Source organism: Mesoplodon mirus (assembly GCF_964341445.2).
Source record: "Mesoplodon mirus genome assembly, chromosome: 10".
Taxonomy (NCBI): domain Eukaryota; kingdom Metazoa; phylum Chordata; class Mammalia; order Artiodactyla; family Ziphiidae; genus Mesoplodon; species Mesoplodon mirus.
In genome coordinates, this window is record NC_138986.1 from 26979090 (window position 1) to 27006456 (window position 27367).

Sequence of the window (27367 nt, forward strand, 5' to 3'; positions counted from 1 at the left end):
AAAAATAACATTAAAAATATATAAAGTAAAGCATGAACATGCAATATTATTTTTATTGGGATGTCTTAAAATTTTTAAATTGCAGTAAGTAGAATGAAATCCTCTCTGAGTTGGGGATTTGCTATTGGATTTTTACAGTAAAGTTTAAGCGACTTCTGGTTTCTATTCCCAACCTTTCAGGCCCAAGTAAAGCTTCATGTGGACAACAAAGATTCACATACGTGGAAAAAGTGTGGCACTTAGGATTCCATGACTAGAGAGCTTACTTGTGTTGAAACGGAATAGTTTTGTTACTTATAACAGAAGTTCAATTAGTTGTTCCATGTCCTTGATATTTTGGAAACTATTTCCCTGAAAGTAATTGATAAGACCCTGCATACCAGGAATCTGGCTCCAGGGAGAAGTAAACCACCCATATTTAGACAATGTAGCATTACCATGTTAGATGGTTTATTGTTTTTTAGGTCAGATGTGGTAACTCAATATTTCTAATGTTTTATCTATATAATCCAAACCCCTTATTTAAACAAACAAACAAACAGTTTCTTCTTGGTTTTAGATTCTTCAAAGTATTCCATGGGTTCTAGTTCTTTTTTTTAATGCCCTTCTCAGATTCAGGTAGCTGGTTGGCCAAAGGCATTTCATTGTCAGGACTTTCTCCCAATGGTTTAATTCTATGTTATTCTCTTCTTGTTTAAAAGGACTATGATTCTATTGTGAAGCTGGTAGAGACTTTAGAAAAGCTGCCAACCTTTGATTTGGCCTCCCATCACCATGTGAAGTTTCATTATGCATTTGCGCTGAATAGGTAAGAAGAAAAAGTTTCCATCCACAGTGTGCTAACATATTATTTTTTAACCTCCATATTCTTTCTATGGTATGTTTTTGCTATAGCCGTGCAACCACTCCCTATTAGAATGTAATGTTAATATTTCTACTTCAACCATGTAAAATATAGGAAGCATGCATTCTGATTTTTTCTGACTTTTTTGTCAGTAAAAAAATGTCCCTCAATGCTTGTATATTTAAATTCTAAAAATTCTTTTTCTTCTCTGTCAAAATTTGCATTTGCTATTTATATATTTTTTAGGATTTTTTAAATTCCATGGATATGATGTTATCTTTAAATATACTCAACACCAAATGATTATTTACACAAAAAGTAACTAGAGTAGGGATAGTTATATCTAGGTGAATATATTCCTAACCAAAGAATATGTTCACTGGGATTGCCCTGAACATACTTGGTTATAATTAAAACTCTGTAGGCCACATTTTAGGTCATGTGTCCATGAATCTTCTAGGACCAGGACTAACACTGCTGCTTCCAGTCCTGCCTCCACGCCTTCTGTTGGCATCATGGCTGGCACCTACCTCATTGCCACTTTCTACCCAGAGTCACCATGGAGGATCATCCCTGCGCTGGCCATAGAGAGGCCTAGAGCACTGAACTGTCCAAAACTTAGTTGTGCTGTTCTCTACCATGGCGGAGAGTTGAATATGTATGTAATTACTACAACTGGAGAGAATGATAAAAAGAAAAAGGGAGGGGACCTCACATCTATCATTCATTTGCCATGAAGGCTTAATTAGTTTACCGATGAGAAACTGAAGAGGTGGAGTAAGCATATCATAAAACTGGGGCTCAAACCCAGATCTAGCTCATGCTGGTATTTCTGTTCTTCATCACTAGATTCTCCTGCCTTTGTCTCCAAAGAAAAGTCAGCATGCTCTTCAACCAGAGATTGTGTGTTTCCTTTTTTATCTACCCAAACTCTAGAAATTGCTAACTTTATCAGTACATGTATAATGAAAGTCTATTTTATCTCCCCATTTATTAAACATCTTTTTCTTTAGATTTGGGAGAGTGAGATGAAACCTCCAGAGATTATCTGTTCCAACTGGTTTTCAAATAAATCCTTTTTTTTTTTTTTTTTTTTTTTTTTTTTGCGGTACGCGGACCTCTCACTGTTGTGGCCTCTCCTGCTGCGGAGCACAGGCTCCGGACGCGCAGGCTCAGCGGCCATGGCTCACGGGCCCAGCTGCTCCGTGGCATGTGGGATCTTCCTGGACTGGGGCATGAACCTGTGTCCCCTGCATCGGCAGGCGGACTCTCAACCACTGCGCCACCAGGGAAGCCCCAAATAAATCCTTTTTGAGAGGTGAAATGAAAGACAGAATGAAATATATTCTATATTGAAATGAAAAATGAAAGTCCATAGAGCCTCTTATATTTTCCTTTATCCTTATTTTGTCTCTGTCTTTCCTAAAATAGAATAGAATGAAATGATAAATGTATTTTATGCAGCATTATTCTAAACTCAAGGTATTTAGTACAAAGTGTAAAAAGGCATTTCACGCACAGAAAGATTTAAAATAGTAGTTGAGAATACAAATAACTCTTTTTATATAACAGTTTTATTGAAATATAATTCATATACCATACAATTTTATTTAAAGTGTACTATGATTCAATGGATTTTAGTGTATTAACAGAGTTGTGTGACCATGAACACCAAGACTTTTAAAACATTTGTATCACCACCAAAAAAAGACCCCTCCCCATTGGCAGTCACCCTCCCATTTCCTCTCAAATCCCCCAGACCTAGGCAACCACAAATCTACTTTCTGTCTCCATAGATTTGCCTACTCTGGACATTTCATATGATGAGCTCATACAACATGTAGTCTTTGTGACTGGCTTCCTTCACTTAACACAATGCTTTCAATGTTCAAGAAATAATTCTTAAGAGAATTTTAATCTTTGAGAACAATCTATACGTACTCACTGATTTTAAAATGAGCTATATAAAACAGCTTCCTTAGATAATCAATTGGTCATGTGTAGAAAATAAGCGACTCTTGGGTTAAAGTTGGATTGTTGGTATTGTCTGTGAATTCGTTTGCTCAGTGTTTCGGAGTAAAAGCCCTTGAAACCTATAGCATCAGGGTTTTGTTTTTGTTTGGATTCCTTGACTCTGCCCCATTCAAGGCCACAGACTGCATTCCTAATCTCACTCCATCAACTTAAATTTGCACAGAGACTGCAGGGACATTGGAAGGACTATGGATGGATAAGCACAAATCTATCACCATTAGCAGAAAAGCAACTCAAAAGAAATCCTTGTTAAATGCAGTAGACATGCAATAGGATAAAAAGATTTACAGAAGACTCTCAAAATATAATTGTTGTCTTTATCTTGCCAAACTTCACTAATGTGAATCAATACATTAAATAGAGTTTTAAAAAGATAATTGGCCTAAACTGCTTCTGTAATCTATACTGAAACAATGATGTTTCCCTCCTCTACCTTAGGAGAAATCTCCCTGGAGATAGAGCAAAAGCTCTTGACATTATGATTCCCCTGGTGCAAAGTGAAGGGCAAGTTGCCTCAGATATGTATTGCCTCGTTGGTCGAATCTACAAAGATATGTTTTTGGACTCTAATTTCATGGATTCTGAAAGTAGAGACCATGGAGCTTCTTGGTAAGTGCACAGGAAAAGATACTTGATAAATCCATAACATAAAAAATTGTTTGCAAATGAGTGTTAAATTATTGTTATTATCCTTTTGATTGTGTATTATGAAATAAATCTCACAATTTATAGCTTTAGTAAATAATTTTGTTGGAATTCATTTAATAAGGCAGAGTAAAATGGGATAGATTGGTTGAAAAGATAATGATTTAAGAAAAAAGAATTTTAAAAGATATTATAAAGTATAATACAATAAAAACATAATTTGGGGGAAAATTCAGGAGACATGAAAGAAGACCTGAATGGAAAAATATACCAAGTTTGTGGATGAGAAGACTTGATATTTTAAAGATGTTAATTCTCCACAGCAGGGCTTTTCATGTAATTCAACAAATTGATTCTAAAATTTATTTGAAAAACTAAAGGGCCAAGAATGAGCAAAGCAATTTTGGAGAACAAGGTGGAGGGACTTGCTCTTCCAGATAACAAGACATACTATAACAATGTAATAATTAAGATGTTGCAGTATGAGTGCAAGCATAGACAAATAAAACACTGGAACCGAAGAGAGAGGCTGGAACAGACTGAGATATATAGATTTGAGACTAGATTTATGACATGGTATGCTTCATGAGCCAGAGTGGAAAGAATACACTCTTCAGGAATGGTACTGGGAAAATTTGTTTATCTGCTTGTAAAATAAAAATGAATCCCTAGTCTAACCCATGCACAGAAAATAAAATCCAAGTGAATTAAAGATCAAAATTAAAAAAAAAAAAAAAACCTTTAGAAAAAATATTTTTAGAATAAAGTATACAAACTGAATTTATGACTTTGGGGTAAGAAAGAATTTCTTAAACAAGGTATTTTTAATACCATAAACCATAAAAGATTGGGAAAACTAGAGTCCACTAAAATTTGCATCTGCTCATCAAGGTTCTGTCTTTTGGAAAGAGTAGGTTCTATCGCACTGATCGTCCTGCCAATAACAATTATAAACATTGGAAAAACACTTAAAAAAAAAGTTTGAGAGCACCGAAGAGTGACTAAAGATAGTAAGAAACTGAAGAGTTTTAGATCTTTAGATGAAGGGTACCACATTAGATAAGATCCATTTTTAAATGCTTTTTCCTTTGGGGGAGCTCTCTGATCTGCAGGCACAGGGCGGTTAGAACTTAAGATGAAAATCATAGTTTCACTGGTTGGAGGAGTTAGTCTGAGGCTGCCAGAGTGCCTGGAAATTGAGTGATAGACCCCCTAAATGAAGGAGCCACAGAGAGAGCCCAAAATATAAGTATAAACTGCCCTTCCATTCTTGGCTGACCCCTGACATGTGCACATGTGGGGTAAAATTCAAAGGAGTCCAGCAGAAAATAGCAGCCAGAAGGCTGGAGCTGAACAGAGATTTCAGCAGTTGTGTAATGCAGAAGAGACAGAGTTTGGAGTTTGAACCTCACCAAGTCAGAGGGGCTTGGGTAAATAGTTTGAGCTTTCCACTGAAACTCCAGAAGGTCCAAGGCTTCAGAATAAAAAAACTACATCCCAGGACTAAGGAAAATTAAGAGGAAAACCAAAACAGAGCCACCCTAATAAAACGTAAAACCAAGACTCCACATGAACAAGGTGAACTGCCAGTGATTTATTTGTGTGTTGGAACAAAATTCAACACTCTTAAGAGGAAGATAACAGAATCCAAACTCTCTACAACATATCATCCAAAGTGTCTACTACACCATCAGAAGCTACTAGATTTGTGAAGAGATAGGAAAGTATGATCCATAGTAAAAAAAAAAAATCGGTCAATAGAAGTAGACCCACAGATAACAAAGATTTTGGAATTAGCAGAGACGGATATTAAAATAACAATGATAAATATGTTGAAGAGACTACTGAAAAAGATGGATATTATGGGTGAAAATATGAAGAATTATAGGAGATAAATGTAAACTGGAGAAGAACCAAATGGAAATTCTAGAACTGAAAATATAGTATTCAAAGTCAAAATTCCATCCAATGGGATTAATAAATAGGACACAATACAAGAAAGGATCAATAAACTTGAAAACAGGTGATTAGAAATCATTCAAACTGAAACGGAGAAAAGAAAAAGATTGAGAAATAAATTAATGGTCTCAGTGACCTGTGGAATAGCATTGAGCATTCTAACATACATTATTGGAGTCTGAGAAGTAGAGAAGAGAGGTGATATATCAGGAAAAATATTTGAATAATTAGTGACTAAATATTAACCAAATCTGATCAAGCAAACAAACAAACAAACAAAAACAGCCCACAGATCTAGGAGGCTCAGCAAAAACCCAAGCAGGGTAAATACAAAGAAGACTATTCCTCAGCACCTCATAGTCAAATTCCTGTAAAACAAAACTAAAGAACATATCATAAATGCAGCCAGGAAAAAAGATACATTATATTCAAGGGAAAGAGTGAGTTCTGACTTTTAATCAGAAGGAAGCCAAAGACAATGGAATAACATCTTTAAAGTACTTAAAGCAGAAAACAGTCAACCAAGAATTCTCTACCCAGTGATAATGTCTTTCAAAAGTGAAATAAGGATATTTCTTGATAAATAAAAACTGAGATAATTTGTTGCCAGCAGACCTTTACTACAAAAAATGTTAAAGGAAAATCTTTAGGTTGAAGGGAAGTGATACCAGATGGAAACATGGATCTGTTAGAAGGCATGTAGAGCGCTGGAAATGGTAAAAATATTTATGAATACATAGAGAAGATACCATCAACAAAGTAAAAAAATAAACCACAGGCAGAGAGCAATGCATGTAACCAATATGGGATTTATATTCAATATATATAAATAACTTCTAAAAATACTTAAGAAAGAAAGAAAAAAGATTAAAAATGGGCATAGGAGAAGAACAGATCACTCACAAAAGAGGAATCACAAATGGCCAACAAACATATTTTTAAAAAAATACGAAAAATGCTGTACCTACAAGCTAAAACAGACATACCATTTTACACTATGAAGATTAACAAAAATTTATGAATTTGACATTGTCAGTTGTTGGCAAAGATGTTTGAGAAATGGGAGTCCTAGTCCACTGCTGGTTGTGGCAGAAAATCTTACGACTACTTAAAGATTTTGGTATTATCAAGGAAAGTTGACAGTTAGCCTTCCCTAGGTCCAGCAGATCTACTCCTAGTTTATACCCTAGAGAGATTCTTGAAGTTTCTCTACATAAAAGTTAAAACATAAAAAAAATCTTAAAAGAGTTGAGCAAAATAACCAAATGGCAGGATACATAGAGTATGATTTCGTCTATAGAAACTTTAAAAACAGTCATACACATCTAGTAAAAGTAGAGACGCATGAATGTACATCATAAATTCCCAATTCAGTAGAATAGTTACCAGTGGGGAAGGAGTAAAAAGGTATCATGAAATGCTTCACACGCAGCTGCAAGAATATTTAAAACATTTTATTTCTTAAGTCGAGTGGTGGGTATGTCAGTGGGAAGTGTTGCTTATATTATCCTTCTGTACTTTTTAGTATTTCTAAAATGTTCCCCAAAGAGTGCCTGATTTAAAAAAAATATTAGAGGTTGACTTACAGAAAGAGACAAACACCATATGATATCATTTATATGTGGAATGTAAAGCATGACACACAGGAACCCATCTACAAAACAGAAACAGACTCACAGATGTAGAGAACTGACTTGTGGTTGCCAAGGGAGAGGGGGTTGGGGTAGGGATGGATTTGGAGTTTGGGGTTAGCAGATGTAATTATATATGGAATGGATAAACAACAAGGTCCTACTGTGTAGCACAGGGAACTATATTCAATATCGTATGATAAATCATAATGGAAAAGAATATAAAAAAGAACATATATATATATACATGTATAACAATCACTTTTCTGTACAGCAGAAATTAACACAACATTGTAAATCAACTATACTTCAATTTAAAAAAAAAAGGAGGTTGACTTAGTTCAGGTGTTCCTCAATGATAGCATAACTTTTTTAAAATTGTGAAACAGAAATCTTAACGTTTCAAAATCTTGTATCACCTTAGCAGTTTAATGGTGGCCTGAAATTGGGATAATAAGTTATAATAAGGGAGGAAAACTTCCTAGATTTTCATTGACGGCTTTGGTTTGGACTTTTAAGTTTGTATTATAAATTGTTACTGCAATTCAGAGAGTTTTACCGTTTCTCTTAACCGATTTTTTCCCTGATGTTATAAAAGAGAAATGTAACTATGCAACCTTTCTATTACCAGAAGATTTCCACTTTTAGAAGATTCTGAATTGTAGGAGAATTAGAATCTGGTATTTGGAAGCACTGTGGTGGTATAAATGCTTTGATTTGGCAGTGATAATGAAATGCATAGGTAATCTTTAAAAGCCTGATTCTCATGGTCAGCAGATTCAAATGGAAAACATCTTATGAAGTTAATGTGCATCGTGCACAGGAATAAAATAGAAGTGTTTCCGCATTTGAAAAACCAAACAATTTAGACTACTGAGAGCTTTCAGGGTCACATAAAGTTCAATAAAGGAGCACAAGTTTTTTTTTTTTGGTTGTGTTTTTGTTTTAACTTTCTAGACTTCCCAATTCTGGCTCCTTTTCAATGGTTCCCATTTAGCTGAGGAACATTAACTACATTAACTGTCTCTCAAAAGATCTTTGTGGGGCTTCCCTGGTGGGGCTTCCCTGGTGGGGCTTCCCTGGTGGCACAGTGGTTGAGAGTCCGCCTGCCGATGCAGGGGACACGGGTTCGTGCCCCGGTCCGGGAGGATCCCATGGGCCGTGGCCGCTGGGCCGTGGCCGCTGGGCCTGCGCGTCTGGAGCCTGTGCTCCGCAACGGGAGAGGCCGCAGCAGTGAGAGGTCCGCGAACCGCAAAAAAAAAAAAAAAAAAAGATCTTTGTGTTCAAAGTTTTCAGGTCAAATTGAAGATGTCAGTTTTTTATGATTTCATTTTAAGCTATTCATTAATTTTCTTTAAAAAAATTTTATTTTATTTATTTATTTTTGGCTGTGTTGGGTCTTCGTTGTTGCGCGGGCTTTATCTAGTTCCGGTGAGCGGGGGGCCACCCCCCACTGCGGTGTGCGGGCGTCTCATTGTGGTGGCCTCTCTTGCCACAGAGCCGGGCTCTAGGCACGTGGGCTCAGTAGTTGTGGCACACGGGTTCTAGAGCACAGGCTCAGTAGTTGTGGCGCACGGGTTCTAGAGCACAGGCTCAGTAGTTGTGGCGCACGGGTTCTAGAGCACAGGCTCAGTAGTTGTGGCGCACGGGTTCTAGAGCACAGGCTCAGTAGTTGTGGCGCACGGGTTCTAGAGCACAGGCTCAGTAGTTGTGGCGCACGGGTTCTAGAGCACAGGCTCAGTAGTTGTGGCGCACGGGCTCAGCTACTCCGCAGCACGCGGGATCCTCCTGGACCAGGGCTCAAACCTGTGTCCCCTGCATTGGCAGGCAGACTCTCAACCACTGCGCCACCAGGGAAGCCCTCATTAATTTTCCAGTAAGAACAGGGAAAGCAGTTAGAAATCAAAGCCTTTTCATGGGAAGAGCCTTAGGAGTTGACCTGGGTGTGTCACTCACTGATTTATCGAGTAATATAAGAATGTCACTTCTACTGTAGATTATCTGTCTATAACCTGCCATTATTATCATTATATCCATTTGTCCTACAGGTCGTTAAGAACAATTCCCCCCTATTTTAAAATGGGTGTTTTTTCATGCCCTCACACTTGTAAAGCCACTTCAGTATTTCTTAGTGTTTCAGTCCAACTCCCACAGTCCTGCAAACACACTCATTCTTGTTGGTGTGTTGGCATCATCTGTAACCTCCCTTTCTGTTAGAACTGAGAAGTAAAAGCACGTTGTCAAGGTGCTGACCTGAGAGGGCATTACCAAGGATATTAGGCATCTGGCCAGACTTACCCAGGATTATGCATTTCCTGAGTCCCAGAGAGTTGTCGCAACTGACCTTTTTTAACCCATAATCCTCTGAGCTTTCACTCATCAAGTGCCACGATGGGATAAGGAGTGAGTGGCAGGCAGTCAGTCCCTAAAGCTTCTTTCCATGGACAGTTTCCATAGCCTGAATCATTTTCTGTTGGCTTGAATGGACAGTCATCTACTGAGCATGGGAAGTTTAGGATAAGAGCTTCAACTCAATAGAAAAAGAGCCCCAAGCAGTTGGGATTACAATGGCACATAGAACTCTTCCTTGAAATTTCCCTTCTTTTGTTTTTTAATTTATTTTATTTTAATTTATTTATTATTTTTGGCAGTGTTGGGTCTTCGTTGTTGAGTGCGGGCTTTCTCTAGTTGCGGCAAGCGGGGGCTACTCTTCATTGTGGTGCGCGGGCTTCCCACTGCGGTGGCTTCTCTTGTCGTGGAGCACGGGCTCTAGAGCGCACAGGCCTCAGCAGATGTGGTGCGTGGGCTCAGTAGTTGTGGCTCGTGGGCTCTAGAGTGCAGGCTCGGCAGTTGTGGTGCATGGGCTTAGTTTCTCCACGGCACATGGGATCTTCCCAGACCAGGGCTGGAACCCGTGTCCCCTGCATTGGCAGGCAGACCCCCAACCACTGCACCACAAAGAAAGTCCTGAAATTTCCCTTTTTAACATCTTTAATGAGTTTACTGTTCCTGACTTACACCACAGGGAGAAAGCTTGACACTCCTCTGAGCATTCATTGTGTTTGGTATGAGTACTATTATCAGGGCACTTTTTTACTTCTAGGGAGGTCTTCTAATGCAGGTCTATTTTCTGAGAGGTTTACTTGGGATTCAGAATGCAAAAATACGAAAAAAGTTTATGGCTTAGATTTTTTTTAAGTTTGGAGAATAGTAATATGTTGTAGAACAAACTTTACTTGTTGAAGCTTATCTGGGACAGAGGGTGAGTGGTTTAAAGGAACACATCCTGCTGATTTAAGTATAAAAAAAGAGTAGTTTTCTAACATTTGATGTTTTTCATTGTCACTTCCTTAGTTATTTTTGGTCACTGAAGCTCTTGCGGATGGCTAAAATAATGCTAATTTTTTTCTGTATGTAAGTTTTGGGGGTTTGTGTGTGTGTGTGTGTGTGTGTGTGTTTGTGGTATGCGGGCCTTTCACCACTGTGGCCTATCCCGTTGCGGAGCACAGGCTCCGGACGCGCAGGCTCAGCGGCCATGGCTCACGGGCCCAGCCGCTCCGCGGCATGTGGGATCTTCCTGGACCTGGGCACGAACCCGCGTCCCCTGCATCGGCAGGCGGACTCTCAACCACTGCGCCACCAGGGAAGCCCTGTATGTAAGTTTTTATAATCCAGGTTAAGGTATGAAAAATACCTTTTTGATCTTTAGGTAACTAAACTGAGTTTGACTTTTAGTTATTAAACGGTTGTAGTTTTTTATCATGGCTTGTCAATATAAAGTTAAATATAAGTTAAAGAAAGCAGCAATGGTACCCGTCACAAGTGCTGGTTTGAGGATGTTTGAGGCTACTATAGAATCAAGAGCAAGGTCGGGACTTTCCTGGTGGTCCGGTGGTTAGGACTCAGCTTCCACTGCAGGGGGCGTGTGTTCGATCCCCTGTAGGGGAACTAAGATCCCACATGCTGCAAGTTGCAGCCAAAAAAAAAAGAGCAAGGCAAGAGAGTGAAGCTGGGAGGATAGCCAGCTTTCAAAGGAAATATTGTGACCCAAGAGCCTAGATTTACATCCTAAAAAAACGCAAGAAACAAAACCCACAGAGTTTCTGAAGTGACAGACTGAAATGGAATGACCCAAGGCAATATTATGGACCATGACTTGGAGGTCATGGAAGGTTCATTGCCAAGATTATCTCTACAACTTCTTTTTTAACCTAATCTGAAAAAGAAATAACCACAAAGTAGTTATGATGAATTCATATGTAGAATGACTTACTGAGAACATTTTGATATATGCAGTATTTGTTCAATACGTAGAAATAATAATCAATCCCTTAAACATTAGAGTTCACATAAGGTTTTTGTATATGTTATTAACCACTTGGAGGCTTAACACACCTTGTAAAGTAGGCAAGGCTGACATTTTTCTTTCCATTTTACAGCTAAGGCAAGTGAAACTCAAAGAACTTAAGTGAATTTCTTGATGTTTTGTGATTAATAAAATTTCAAGTACAATTTTTTCAGATCCAGTGTTGTTTTTACTACATCCTAGGCTCATTTTCCTGGAATTTCTAGGAACAAACATTCCTAGGAATATCTGTACTGTTTTGTTGAGGAGGCCTGGACTTTTGGGAGACGGGCATGAAATAAATCTTGACTCAGTACTTGGAAACAGTGTGATCTTAGGCAAATTACTTAACCTTTAGGAAATTCAGTTTTCTTATTTGAAAAATAAGAATAATACCTACCTAGATGAATTAGAAATGTTCTTAGCATCCTAAAAGTAGCCGAATACCTTACTCCAATGGGCTTAAGCAGTAAGAAAATGTAACTTCTAAAACATGAAGTCCAGAAATAGGGCTGGGTCTGGTTAAGTTGAGTCGGCAGCTTAAAAATGTCAGCTAAGTCTGTTTCCTTGTTATTGCTATGGGTGGCTCTGCCCTCAGTCTGGCCTTCTTAGAGTTGCAAGGGGCTGTGGCCATTTCCGGTATCAATCTAACTTAGCTATGCCAGGTCTGAGACGGGAGAAAAGGAGGCCATCACTTTTTGTATCTTTTTCTTAGGACTAAGAAAACACTCATAAAAATCTACCCCACACTTTCCTTACATTTCTTTATGCTTCTAGTATTTCATCATCACCGCAGCACTACACAAGTCACTAGCAAGGAAGATGGCATTATTACAAATGGTTTAAACTCATCACTTTAGGAGGAATAGATGCTCTGTTTGAGCGATTAAATGAAGCAACATATGTTCAAGTCCTGGAATTTAGTAGGCCCTTAGAGTTATATCCTTAGTATATAATATGAGAAAATATTTTGTATTTCTTTATATAATGTTATATTTATCCATGTTCAAACTGGACATTGACTAGATTAATGGATATTGATTAGATTCCTTTTTCCCAAAATATGCCTGAGTTTCCTTTCTCTTATTTCTGGATCTAGTTGAACATTTTAGCTAATGAGGGAAAAGAGAGTCTGTATACTTTGTACATAGGACTTGCTAGAATTTCATATATCAATACCACAGCTGTCATGGGGTCACTGGGATAGGCACTGATTGCTTGAAATCATATTTGGTTTTAGAGATCATGGTATTCTTGAGAGGAGATAGGAAGTCATTTTCAGAATTTTGAAAGGGAATTAGGTGCCTATACTGTATTAGCATAATCATGTCTCCCTGTTGTAATGCCAAAAAAGATCCATAGCCAGGAAATTAAAAGCATTAAGTCTGTTTTTAGCATTAACACGTTCATTTTTCCATAGTAACTTGGGAAAGAACAGACAGCTTTGCCTTATCAACTAATTTTCTTTTACGTCAGTGACAGTGCTATTCAAACAGTATTGCGTGCCTAGTAACTGTTTAGTTTTTACATGATTAATGGGGTTGGCTTTACTTTGGAAGAGTTATGTAACAAACCAATTGACATACAAATAAAGACAAATGTCTATTTTCCATTTGCCAGATTAGCCCCCCCCTTTTTTTTTCTTGGCTTTGAGATATCTTTCTCTGTGTTATCTCTATTTCTACCACCCTCTTCCCCCCTCCCAGAGTTTTATCTCACCATTATTTCACTGACATTTTTGTTTAGTCCTTGGTTGTCTCTATAAGTGAGTTTCCAAATTTTGGATGATTTTTATCCTTAGAGCACAAAACCTGAAGAGTTCTTCGTAACTCAGCGTGACACCCAGCTCATTGGTGTCCAGATGTAGATGGCTCTTAAGGGACCAGCAATTCCAGGATGACCTGGAGACTTGGGTAAAACATAGAGTGTGTCCATGATTGCTCTGTAAACAAGTGCCCTGGTGCATTGCTCTCATGCCTTGACCTTGATTTAATATGGGATTCAACAGATGACAGATTGCGTGAAGCTCTGTTGTGGCATGACCAAGTCGAAGTCCAAGAATGGTCATATTTAATAAGTCACTGTGGAGGTTTTCTAATTGTGGCTAATGAGCATTATGCACCTAAGGAGAGAAACTAAGGCTTGCTTTCTGTAACCCAGTCGTCAGAGGGATGAGTGAGAGAACTAGATGTTTGCCAGGCATTAGGATGAAAAGGAAGGAGCATTTGGAAGAATAGGGGTGATTTCACTTAGTGAACCAAAGCAATTGTTTCCAGGCCTGGCTGGATATCAGAATTGCTTGGGGAGTTTTTCAACTATACAGAGTTCTTTGTCCCTGGAAATTTTGCTTAGTGGATCCATTTTATTGAATAGATTAACCATAATTGATAATATGACTGTTCCTTTTTTATTAAATGTTTAGACTTTCCCTGTATTTTGCTGTCAGTCCCTTCTTCCTAAACCTTTACTGCTCTTCATATCTTTAAAGAATAAGTTTAAACTCCTGGCCCTACCTCCCCTTCAGAGCTTTCCCGAATCTGTCTCCTCCCATCTTCCCAGCCTTCTTAGAATATGAGTTTTGCATTTTAATTTGAGGGAATTGGCAGTTATTGGAAAGATGAGTTTAGATTGGTCATAAACGTATGAGAACTCTTCTCTCTCAGGAGCAATCAAGTAAGTGCCCATTAAAATCCCGAGCTATGCTTTCTTGTTATCAATTAGCAAGAATGAAAAGAGACGAAAATACTTTAATTTGGCATGGGTGCGATATAGAAGTCTCTCTCCTATACTGCTCTTGGGAATGTGAATTGGTAAGAACTTTCTGGAACGCAGTTTGGCATTATGTATCAAGAGCCTTGAAATAATTCATGTTCTTTAATCCAGTTATGTACTTCGTAAACTATCCTAAAAAAATAGCAGATACGGGAGCAAAGATGTGTTTACAATGTTCCTACACTGAATTGTATGGTAACGAAAAATTGGAAGAAACCTAAATGTCCAACAGTAGGGAAAATGTTAAATGGAAGGATAACATCCCCGAGTGATGGAATATCATTCGTTCAAAGTTGTGTGTGTTGGTGGTAAAAATATACATAAATAAAACTTACCATTTTGACCATTTTAAGCATATGATTCAGTGGCATTAAGTACATTCACACTGCTGTGCTCTCATCACCACTGCTCACCCACAGCCTTCTCAACTTGCAAAACTTGAAGTCTGTACCCATTAAACAGCTTTCGATTCTCCCCTCCCCCCAGCTCCTGGCAAACACCATTCTTCTTTCTGTCTCTCTGAGTTTGACTACTCTAGGTATCTCATATAAGTGGAATCATACAGTGTTTGTCTTTTTTGTGAATGGCTTATTTCACTTAGCATGATGTTCTCAAGGTTCACCATGTTGTAACATGTGTCTGAATTTCCTTTTTAAAGGCTGAATAATATTCCATTTAATGTATATACCACATGGTGTTTATCCAGTCACCTGTCAGTGGACACTTGGGTTTGTTTCCACCTTTTGGCTTTTGTGAATAAATGCTGCTATGAACATGGGTGTACGAATATCTGTTTGAGTCCTCTGCGTTCAATTCTTTTGAGTATATGCCCAGAAGAAAATTCGGGTTTTGTGAATTTCTTTCTTCTTTTTTTAAAAATTTTTTTTGGCTGTGTCGGGTCTTAATTGCGGCACGTGGGCTCTTTGTTGTGGCACTCAGGCCCTCTCTCTAGTTGTGGCCTCCGGGCTCCAGGGCACGTGGGCTTTGTAGTTTGTGGCACACGGGCTCTAGTTGAGGCACGCGAGCTCAGTAGTTGTGGCACTCAGGCTTAGTTGTCCCACGGCATGAGGGATCTTAGTTCCCCAACAAGGGATCGAACCTGTGTCGCCTCATTGGAAGGTGGATTCTTTACCACTGGCCCACCAGGGAAGTCCAGAAAATTGTGGTTTTAAACAAATATTTAATAGTAACATGCTTCATGATATCATGTGAAAATTAAAAACAGATTATTAAAATAGCATGATTCTCTTTTTTTGGAAAAAATATGCAAATAGTAAAAGGACTGAAAGAAGGTAGTTAGAATTTTGAGTTTTTAGATCTTTCATCCTGACTTTTCTTTAATAATAAAGATCATATACAAATAAGTAGTTTGAATTGGAGAGGGTTTCTCCCCCATCTCCAGATCAGATCAACAGAGTGATTTGGCACTAGTTTTCATCCCATGCTGTCTTGCTTTACCTCTAAGTTATTTTATGAGTGATAAGTTCAGAAATATCCCTGGAGATGTAAGGCACTGTGAAATTCTAATTTAATTACTTGTATGTCTCACAGAAAGAATCACAGCTGTTGTATCACAAAGAAGGAAAATGACAGCTAAATAGAAGGAGCTTGAGTTGAGCTCAGTTTCTTCTTTGATGGAAAGTAGATGCTCTTTAGCTCGAAACAATTGATTCAAGAATATTTTCTTTATTCTTGACTTTGTTGAACACCTCAGTACAGAGGCAAAAAGTGAGCTATGTCTTTATTATAAAGAGCTCATCACTCCATTATCAAGTACTTAGCTCTTTTAGAGCTAGCTTACAATCAGGTGACAAATACAGTGCTGATATAAGGCAGCCCTTGAACAAAAACCTGTTGCTTTGAAAACTTGAACAAAAACTTTGCAACTCTTCAATGTAATAATGAGTTGAAGAATACAAATTATTTATCCTCTTTCAACAAATATTTAGTACTAAAATAGAAAAAAATCAACAATAGTGGAAATAACTTCATACAGTTACTCAAATATACTCACTAGAATTTTCTTAAGATGCCTGGTTCCATCCTTAAGATTTGTTTCCTTCATGAAGTCTTAATTTAGCTTCACTTACCTCTAATCATTTTACTTCTCTATTTTTATAGATAGTTTTCTACTAGTAATCACTGTTCATAGATTTCTTTATGTAAGAACTAACATATTGTTCATGTTCATTTATCCTCTTGCTAGTTAAACTGTAAAATTTTCAATGACATGAAATGTCTTTGGTGCATTTTTATGGGCACATCCAGCAGTATTGCCATATCAGTCTTTTAAAAATATTAGTCTATAGTCTAATAAGATTGATCAAATATATTTTATGACAAACACCATTCTTTCCAAGAATATATCAATACCTGTTTCTGTAGTATATAGAATCCAAGCTTCATCCTTCATATAAAAGCAGTTCTATTTTTATTTCTCATTATTATTCTTCCTATTTCACCCAACTCCCTTTTACTAAAAAGCAAAAACAAAAGCAGAGGTAATGAAAAAGGACTAAAAAAAATTTTTTTAAAACACACACCAAAGGATAAGCAGAGTCATACAGAGAAGAGGGCTCAGGTTTGGAATCCAGCAGAACTGGGTAAAGTTCCTGCTCAACCACTTTTAAATTGCGTGACTGACTATTTCCATGCTTCAATGTTCTGATTAGTAAACTTGAGAGAATCCTTCCTACCTTAAAGAGTTGTCAGAATTAGAAATATTATGCTCGAAGTGTCAAGTACAATGCCTGTACCCAGTAGGTGCCCAGTCATGATAGGTAGCTATTGTTATTGTTTCTTTTACTATCTGGTGGTACCCACAGCTTCCTGTGGTAGAGAATATCATCAGGGCTATATTGTATTATTGTTAGAAATACACTGTCCCTGTTCATAGGAAGATGATATATTCCCACCCCATGACACGAGGTTCGGGTATGTGTGTTGGTTGATACTCTTTATCAGCAGAAGCTTTAAAAGCTATGTCGCGGCTATGTCAGGTATACTTTTCCTTAGCCATTTTCTGGGGAAAGCCCCTCCTTTAGGCTGGGTCCCAGAGGGAGAACAATGTCAGGCAGAGCTGAGCCAGCTGATACAGAAACTTGCAAGCCACTGGGATTTGCTGTTGATACTCGGCACATTTACCCTAAAATGACTAATTTATCATCTTCAGTCGAAATGGATGGTTTCATTATTTTAGCATCTATATTTATTTTTATCAAGTTTGAATTTTAAAAAAAACAGTGAGGACTTTCCTGGTGGCGCCGTGGTTGAGAGTCTGCCTGCCGATGCAGGGGACACGAGTTCGTGCCCCGGTCCGGGAGGATCCCACACGCTGCGGAGCAGCTGGGCCCGTGAGCCATGGCCGCTGAGCCTGTGCGTCCGGAGCCTGTGCTCCGCAACGGGAGAGGCCACAACAGTGAGAGGCCCGCGTACACCAAATAAACAAAACAAAACAACAAAAAAAAACAGTGAAATGATAAAATATATATGGAAAGTTAGCACCGGGGAACACAGATACTCCAGTGATAAGGATCAACATGCTCTTTAAAATAAGCTTTTAAGTAACAGCATGAAAAGTGAATCATATGCCACTTCTTCAGAGGAGACTACTCTCCCTAGCAATAAATTAAAGGAGTTTCTCATGTAAGACTCTAAGTAGGCAGCAATGAAAACTATATAAACAATGTCTTCAATATTTTTATTAAATAGTGAATTCCAATAATATTAAAACGTAATGTGGTGAAGATGGTACGCAATTTAGTAATGTGGTCCAAGGATGTAGCTTTCTGGTCTTATGGTCTTATCAAGGTCAGGATTTAGATTACTAGGGAAGTGAATAGATTATTTGAATTTTTTTTTTTTTTTTTTTTTTTTTTTTTTTTTTGCGGTACACGGGCCTCTCACTGTTGTGGCCTTTCCCGTTGCGGAGCACAGGCTCCAGGCGCGCAGGCTCAGTGGCCATGGCTCACGGGCCCAGCTGCTCCGTGGCATGTGGGATCTTCCCGGACCAGGGCACGAACCCGTGTCCCCAGCATCGGCAGGCGGACTCTCAACCTCTGCGCCACCAGGGAAGCCCGATTATTTGAATTTTATATGACCTGCTGTATTTATCACTTGTCTCAGCCTGGCTCTTGGTAAGAAGTGGATGCAGTTTTTCTTCATTCAGCAAGTATTTTGTTACCACCTGCAATGAGTCAGGCATGCTGATGGGTCAGGCACTGGAGATTTAGTACTCAACAAGACTGACAAGGTCCCTGCTCTCAGAGAATATACATTCTATAGTGGGAGACAGATGATAAAAAGAATAATTTCAGATTGCTATAAATTCTGTAATAGATATAGAACTATTCAGTTTCCTTTCTTTTTCTTGTGTCATGCTAATCTGTGATTTTCAAGAAAATTTTCCAGTTCACCTAAGTTGTTGTATTTATTGGGATAAGGTTATTCCAAATATACTTTTAGTTTCTTTTTAATGCTAGTAGGACCTATACTAATGTCCCCCTTTTCATTTCTGATACTTTTGAATAACAGTAATTTGTATTCTCTTTCTCTCTCTTATGAGCAGTCTACCTAGGAGTTTATCAATTTTATTTATCTTCTCCTAGAACCAACTTTTGGCACTGTTGATTTTCTTTATTGCACATCTATTTTCTACTTCATTGATTTCTGTTCTTTCCTTTATTATACCCTCCTTCCACTTTGTGTCGGAATATATGCTGTTATATTTCTAGATGGAAGCTTAGAGCATTGATTTTTCAACCTTGCTCCCTTCCCAGCATATGCATTTAAAGATAAAAATTGTTCTGCATCCCAGAAGTTTTCATGTATTGAACTTTCAATATTGTTCAGCTCAAATACCTTTTAACTTTCAGTGTGACTTTTTAGACCCCTGGGTTCTTCAGAAGTAGGTGCCCAATTTACAAACATATCTTTCTTTCTTGTTCTCTAGTTTAATTCTATTTCTATGAGAGGTGCCTTTACAGCCCAGGATATAGTCCACTGTTGTTGGGTGTAGTGTTCCACATAAGTCAGGTAGGTTAACTTGATTAATCATGTTATTCAAATCTTCCGTATCTTCACTGATATTTTTTGTCTGCCTGTTTGAGCATCACTGAGAGAGGTGTTTTGAGATCTCCCACTATGAATGTAGATTTGTCTATTTTTTAGTTTTGTCAGTTTTTGCTTTATGTATTTTGAAGCCATGTTAACAAGTGTGTTTAGGATTATAAATCTTCCTGTTGAACTTACCCTTTAATCATTATGAAATGTTCCTCCTTATATCTTGCAATAATTTTTGCCTTAAAGTTAGTTTCGTCTGATACTAATATCTAATCACAACAGATTTCTTTTGGTTAGTAGTTGAGAGATACATCTTTATGCATCATTTTACTTTCAACCTAACTGTATCCTTATATTTAAAGTGTGTCTCTTTTAAATGCATTATAGTTGTTTCTTTCTTTTTTCTTTTTTTTTTTTTTTTTTCGCTGTTGTTCTTAAATCAAATTTGAGAAGTCTTTTTTATTTGGAGTGTTTAGGTCATTTACATTTAATGTGGTAACTGGTAGTTGTGCTTATGTCTTACCATCCTGCTATTTATTTTCTATTTATTTCATATCTTCTTTGTTCCATTAATCCTCCATTCCCTCCATTTTTTCGATTAACTTAGTATTACATTTTATCATCTATTAACACTTCAGTAATACTTTTTATTTTATGCTTTTAGTAGTTCCCTAGAGGTGACAATCCACATCCTTGGCTTTTACAGTCTACCTTAAATTTGTACTTTACCACTTCCTGAACAAGGAAAGAAACTTAGAGCAGTGTAAATATTTAATAGTTTAGTTAATATCTTTTATATATAGTCAAATATTTACCCTTTCTGATGCTCTTCCTGCAGTTCAGTGCTTCCAACTGGAATCACTACTCTTCAGCCTGAATACGTTTAGTATTTTCTGTAATGAGGATCTGCTGGCAACCAATTCTGCCAGTTTTTGTTTGTATGAACACATCTTTCTTACACCTTTTCTTTTTCCTTTTATCACTCTAAAGATGTTGTTACATTATCTTTTGGCTTCCATAGTTTGTATTGCAAAGTCAGCTCTCAATTGTATTACTCCTTGGAAAGTAATGTATCTCTTTCTGGCTGATTTTAAGATTTTCCTCTGTGTCTTTGGTTTCGACATTTAGGCTGTGCTTATTATGTAATCGTGCTTGAAGTTTGCTGAGCTTTTTGGATCTGTGGGTTAATGTTTTCAACAGTTTGGGATATTTTTGGCCTTATGTCTTCAAATATTTCTTGTGTTCTGTATTCTCTCTTTCCTCTTCCTGGGGCTACAGTGATACATATGTTAGACCATTTAACTATATCTAACATGTCTCTTATGCTCTGTTTTGTTTTTTCCCCTATCTTTTTCACTCCCTGCTTCAGTTTTGATATTTTTTATTGACCTGTTTTTTTTATTTCACCAAATCTATCTTCTGCTGCATCTAGTCTGCTATTAAACACATACAATGAATTCTTATTTTCAGGCATTGTATTTTTTACTTCTACCTTATTTGATTCTCTTTTTTAGATTTCAACTCTCTGTTGAAATTGTTTCTCTTTTATTCATTTGTCCATTTTTTTCTTGATTTTCTTCACCATATTTGTAGTAATTATTTAAAGTCCTTGTCTACAAACTCCAACATCTGAATTATCTGTGAGGCTGGTCCTCTTGTCTGTTTTGCTCTTTTGTTTATTGGTCACATTTTCCTGACTCTTTGCATGTCTCATAATTCTTTAATGTCTGCCATATATTTTGTATTTAAGAATTATTGAGACTGAGGATGATTTTATTTTCTTTCATAGAAGGCTCTTACTTTCCTCTGTTAGCCAGGCAGGGTGAGAAGCTGATTACCTCAAAAACCACAACTGAGTTGAGTTGGTCTGGGCTTCAGTTTTTTTTTTTTAATTACTTTATTTATTTTTTTTTAAAATTTATTTAATTTATTTTTTTATACAGCAGGTTCTTATTAGTCATCGATTTTATAAACATCAGTGTATACATGTCAATCATAATCTCCAAACTCAACCCACCACCACCCCACCCCACTCCCGCTTTCCGCCCTTGGTGTCCATATGTTTGTTCTCTACATCTGTGTCTCTATTTCTGCCCTGCAAACCGCTTCATCTGTACCATTTTTCTAGGTTCCACATATATGTGTTAATATACGATATTTGTTTTTCTCTTTCTGACATACTTCACTCTGAATGAGTCTCTAGATCCATCCACATCTCAATAAATGACCCAATTTCGTTCCTTTTTATGGCTGAGTAATATTCCATTGTATATATGTACCACATCTTCTTTATCCATTTGTCTGTCGATGGGCATTTAGGTTGCTTCCTGGCTATTGTAAATAGTGCTGCAATGAACATTGGGGTGCATGTGTCTTTTTCAATTATGGTTTTCTCTGGGTATATGCCCAGTAGTGGGATTGCTGGATCATATGGTAATTCTATTTTTAGCTTTTCAAGGAACCTCTATACTGTTTTTCATAGAGGCCATATCAATTTACATTCCCACCAACATTGCAAGAGGGTTCCCTTTTCTCCACACCCTCTCTAGCATTTCTTGCTTGTAGATTTTCTGATGATGCCCATTCTAACTGGTGTGAGGTGATACCTCATTGTAGTTTTGATTTGCATTTCCCTAATAATCAGTGATGTTGAGCAGCTTTTCATGTGCTTCTTGGCCATCTCTATGTCTTCTTTGGAGAAATGTCTGTTTAGGTCTTCAGCCCATTTTTGGACTACGTTGTTTGTTTTCTTAATATTGAGCTGCATGAGCTGTTTATATATTTTGGAGATTAATCCTTTGTCCATTGATTTGTTTGCAAATATTTTCTCCCATTCTGAGCGTTGTCTTTTCATCTTGTTTATGGTTCCCTTTGCTCTGCAAAAGCTTTGAAGTTTCATTAGGTCCCATTTGTTTATTTTTGTTTTTATTTCCATAACTGTAGGAGGTGGGTCAAAAAAGATCTTGCTGTGATTTATGTCAAAGAGTGTACTTCCTATGTTTTCCTCTAAGAGTTTTATAGTGTCTGGTCCTACATTCAGGTCTCTAATCCATTTTGAGTTAATTTTTGTTTATCATGTTAGGGAGTGTTCTAATTTCATTCTTTTACATGAAGCTGTCCAATTTTCCCAGCACCACTTATTGAAGAGACTGTCTTTTCTCCATTATATATCCTTGCCTCTTTTGTCATAGATTAGTTGACCATAGGTGCATTGGTTTATCTCTGGGCTTTCTATCTTGTTCCATTGATCTGTGTTTCTCTTTTTGTGCCAGTACCATATTGTCTTGATTGCTGTAGCTTTGTAGTATAGTCTGAAGTCAGGGAGTCTGATTCCTGTAGCTCCATTTTTTTCCCTCAAGACTGCTTTGGCTATTTGGGGTCTTTTGTGTCTCCATACAAATTTTAAGATTTTTTTGTTCTAGTTCTGTAAAAAATGCCATTGGTAATTTGATAGGGATTGCATTGAATCTGTAGATTGCTTTGGGTAGTATAGTCATTTTCACAATATTGATTGTTCCAATCCAAGAACATGGTATATCTCTCTATCTGTTGGTATCATCTTTAATTTCTTTCATCAGTGTTTATAGTTTTCTGCATACAGGTCTTTTGTCTCCCTAGGTAGGTTTATTCCTAGGTATTTTATCCTTTTTGTTACAGTGGTACATGGGAGTGTTTCCTTAATTTCTCTTTCAGATTTTTCATCATTCGTGTATAGGAATGCAAGAGATTTCTGTGCATTAATTTTGTATCCTGCAACTTTATCAAATTCATTGGTTACCTCTAGTAGTTTTCTGGTGGCATCTTTAGGATTCTCTGTGTATACTATCATGTCATATGCAAACAGTGACAGTTTTACTTTTTCTTTTCCAGTTTGGATTCCTTTTATTTCTTTTTCTTCTCTGGTTGCGTGGCTAGGACTTCCAAAACTATGCTGAATAATAGTGGTGAGAGTGGACATCCTTGTCCTGTTCCTGATCTTAGAGGAGATGCTTTCAGTTTTTCACCATTGAGAATGATGTTTGCTGTGGGTTTGTCATATATGACCTGTATTATGTTGAGGTAGGTTCCCTCTTTGCCCACTTTCTGCATAGTTTTTATCAAAAATGGGTGTTGAATTTTGTCAAAAGCTTTTTCTGCATCTATTGAGATGATCATATGGTTTTTATTCTTCAATTTGTTAATATGGTGTATCACATTGATTCATTTGTGTATATTGAAAAATCCTTACATCCTTGGGATAAATCCCAATTGATCATGGTGTATGATCCTTTTAATGTGTTGTTGGGTTCTGTTTGCTAGTATTTTGTTGAGGATTTTTCATCTATATACATCAGTGATATTGGTCTGTAATTTTCTTTTTTTGTAGTAACTTTGTCTGGTTTTGGTATCAGGGTGATGGTGGCCTCATAGAATGAGTTTGGGAGTGTTCCTTCCTCCACATTTTTTTGGAAGAATTTGAGAAGGATGGGTATTAGCTCTTTTCTAAATGTTTGATAGAATTCACCTGTGAAGCCATCTGGTCCTGGACTTTTGTTTGTTGAAAGATTTTTAACCAAAGTTTCAATTTCATTACTTGTGATTGGTCTGTTCATATTTTCTATTCCTCCCTGGTTCAGTCTTGGAAGGTTATACCTTTCTATGAATTTGTCCATTGCTTCTATTGTTGTCCTTTTTATTGGCATAGAGTTGCTTATAGTAGTCTTAGGATGCTTTGTATTTCTGCTGTGTCTGTTGTAACTTCTCCTTTTTCATTTCTAATTTTATTGATTTGAGTCCTCTCCCACTTTTTCTTGATGAGTCTGGCTAATGGTTTATCAATTTTGTTTATCTTATCAAAGAACCAGTTTTTAGTTTTATTCATCTTTGCTATTGTTTTCTTTGTTTCTCTTTCATTTATTTCTGCTCTGATCTTTATGATTTCTTTCCTTCTGCTAACTTTGGGTTTTGTTTGTTCTTCTTTCTCTAGCTTCTTTAGGTGTGAGGTTAGATTGTTTATTTGAGATTTTTCTTGTTTATTGAGGTAGGCTTGTATAGCTATAAACTTCCCTCTTAGAACTGCTTTTGCTGCATCCCATAGGTTTTGGATCATCATGTTTTCATTGTCATTTGTCTCTAGGTATTTTTTGATTTCCTCTTTGATTTCTTCAGTCACCTCTTGGTTATTTAGTAACGTATGGTTTAGCCTCCATGTCTTTTTTTTTACCATTTTTTTTCCTGTAATTCATTTCTAATCTCATAGTGTTGTGGTCAGAAAAGATGCTTGATATGATTTCAATTTTCTTAAATTTACTGAGGCTTGATTTGTGACCCAAGGTGTGATCTATCCTGGAGAATGTTCCGTGTGCACTTGAGAAGAAAGTGTAATCTGCTGTTTTGGGATGGAATGTCCTATAAATGTCAATTAAATCTATCTGGTTTATTGTGTCATTTAAAGCTTCTGTTTCCTTATTTATTTTCATTTTGTATGATCTGTCCATTGGTGTAAGTGAGGTGTTAAAAGTCCCCCACTATTAGTGGGTTACTGTCAATTTCCTCTTTTATAGCTGTTAGCAGTTGCCTTATGTATTGAGGTGCTCCTATGTTGGGTGCATATATATTTATAATTGTCATATCTTCTTCTTAGATTGATCCCTTGATCATGATGTAGTGTCCTTTCTTGTCTCTTGTAACATCCTTTATTTTAAAGTCTCTTTTATCTGATATGAGTATTGCTACTCCAGCTTTCTTTGGATTTTCATTTGCATGGAATATCTTTTTCCATTCCCTCCCTTTCAGTCTGAATGTGTCCCTAGGTCTGAAGTGGGTCTCTTGTAGACGGCATATATATGGGTCTTGTTCTTGTATCCATTCAGCAAGCCTGTGTCTTTTGGTTGGAGCATTTAATCCATTCTCGTTTAAGGTAATTATTCATATGTATGTTCCTATTACCATTTTCTAAATTGTTTTGGGTTTGGTTTTGTAGGTTCTTTTCTTCTCTTGTGTTTCCCAGTTAGAGAAGTTCCTTCAGCATTTGCTGTAGAGCTGATTTGGTGGGGCTGAATTCTCTTAGCTTTTGCTTGTCTGTAACGCTTTTGATTTCTCCATCGAATCTGAATGAGATCCTTGCTGGGTATAGTAATCTTGGTTGTAGGTTCTTCCCTTTCATCACTTTACATATATCATGCCACTCCCTTCTGGCTTATAGAGTTTCTGCTGAGAAATCAGCCTTTAACCTTATGGGAGTTCCCTTGTATGTTATTTGTCGTTTTTCCCTTGATGGTTTCAATAATTTTTCTTTGTCTTTAATTTTTGCCAATTTGATTACTATGTGTCTCGGCATGTTTCTCTTTGGGTTTTTCCTGTATGGGACTCTCTGCGCTTCCTGGACTTAATTGGTTATTTCATTTCCCATGTTAGGGAAGTTTTTGACTGTAATCTCTTCAACATTTTTCTTGGGTCCTTCCTCTCTCTATTCTCCTTCTGAGACCCCTATAATGAGAATGTTGTTGCATTTAATGTTGTCCCAGAGGTCTCTTAGGCTGTCATCATTTCTTTTCATTCTTTTTCTTTATTCTGTTCTGCAACAGTGAATTCCACCGTTCTGTCTTCCAGGTCACTTATCCATTCTTCTACCTCAGTTATTCTGCTATTGATTCCTTCTAGTGTATTTTTCATTTCAGTTATTGTATTTTTCATCTCTGTTTGTTTGTTCTTTAATTTTTGTAGCTCTTTGTTAAACATTTCTTGCATCTTCTCGATCTTTGCCTCCATTCTTTTTCCAAAGTCCTGGATCATCTTCATTATCATTATTCTGAATTGTTTTTCTGGAAGGTTGCCTATCTCCACTTCATTTAGTTGTTTTTCCGGGGTTTTATCTTGTTCATTCATCTGATACATAGCCCTCTCCCTTTTCATCTGGTCTGTCTTTCTGTGAATGTGGTTTTTGTTCCACAGGCTGCAGGAATGTAGTTCTTCTTGCTTCTGCTGTCTGCCCTCTGGTGGATGAGTCTATCTAAGAGGCTTGTGGAAGTTTCCTGATAGGAGGGCCTGGTTGTGGGTAGAGCTGAGGGTTGCTCTGGTGCCCAGAGCTCAGTAAAACTTTAATCTGCTTGACTGCTGATGGGTGGGGCTGGGTTCCCTCCCTGTTGGTTGTTTGGCCTGAGGCGACCCAACACTGGAGCCTACCTGGGCTCTTTGATGGGGCTAATGGCACACTCTGGGGTGGCTCACGCCAAGGAATACTTCCCAGAACTTCTGCTGCCAGTGTTCTTCTCCCCACGGTGAGCCACAGCCACCCCCCTCCTCTGCAGGAGACCCTCCAACACTAGCAGGTAGGTCTGGTTCAGTCTCCCCTGGGGTCACTGCTCCTTCCCCTGGGTCCCGATGCACACATTACTTTTTGTGTGCCCTCCAAGAGTGGAGTCTCTGTTTCCCCCAGTCCTGTCGAAGTCCTGCAGTCAAATCCCACTAACCTTCAAAGTCTGATTCTCTAGGAACTTCTCTTCCCGTTGCTGGAGCCCCAGGTTGGGGTGCCTGACGTGGGGCTCAGAACCTTCACTCCAGTTGGTGGACTTCTGTGGTATAAGTGTTCTCCAGTCTGTGAGGCACCCACCCAGCAGTTATGGGATTTGTTTTTACTGTGATTGCGCCCCTCCTACCATCTCATTGTGGCTTCTCCTTTGTCTTTGGATGTGAGGTACCTTTTTTGGTGAGTTCCAGTGTCTTCCTGTCAATGATTGTCCAGCAGCTAGTTGTGATTCTGGTGTTCTCACAAGAGGGAGTCAGAGTACATCCTTCTACTCCTCCGTCCTGTGTTTCAGTTTTATTTGACCCTGTCTGTCTCTGTTTTGTTCCTGCTTCCTGGATGTGACCGCCCTCAGCTTTTGATTGAGAGCCAAGCAGGGCTCTATCTTCTTATCCCTTAAATACTGTGGAAGATTTTATAACTGCCCTTTGGGGTTTTGAGTTTGACTCTTTATTCTCTTATATTATACATATCTAGACTTTGGAGGAGATTGCCATCTATTTATTGCAGGCTCCTCCCTCAAGTAACACTTCACTCCTAAGTACTGCTGGACTTCATATTTCACTGCCATT

At 37.7% G+C, this 27367-nt stretch overlaps 1 protein-coding gene across 3 annotated transcripts in view; it reads left to right on the top strand.

Annotated features, from left to right (window-relative positions):
• The window catches only part of MAP3K5 (mitogen-activated protein kinase kinase kinase 5), a 220647-nt gene that overhangs the window by 89637 nt on the left and 103643 nt on the right, over positions 1-27367 (top strand). For all 3 annotated transcript variants that reach the window (XM_082634390.1, XM_082634391.1, XM_082634392.1), the window contains exons 6-7: positions 702-808; positions 3317-3487. In XM_082634390.1, coding sequence (XP_082490516.1) covers positions 702-808; positions 3317-3487 — 278 coding nt within the window. The remainder of the gene's footprint in view (positions 1-701; positions 809-3316; positions 3488-27367) is intronic.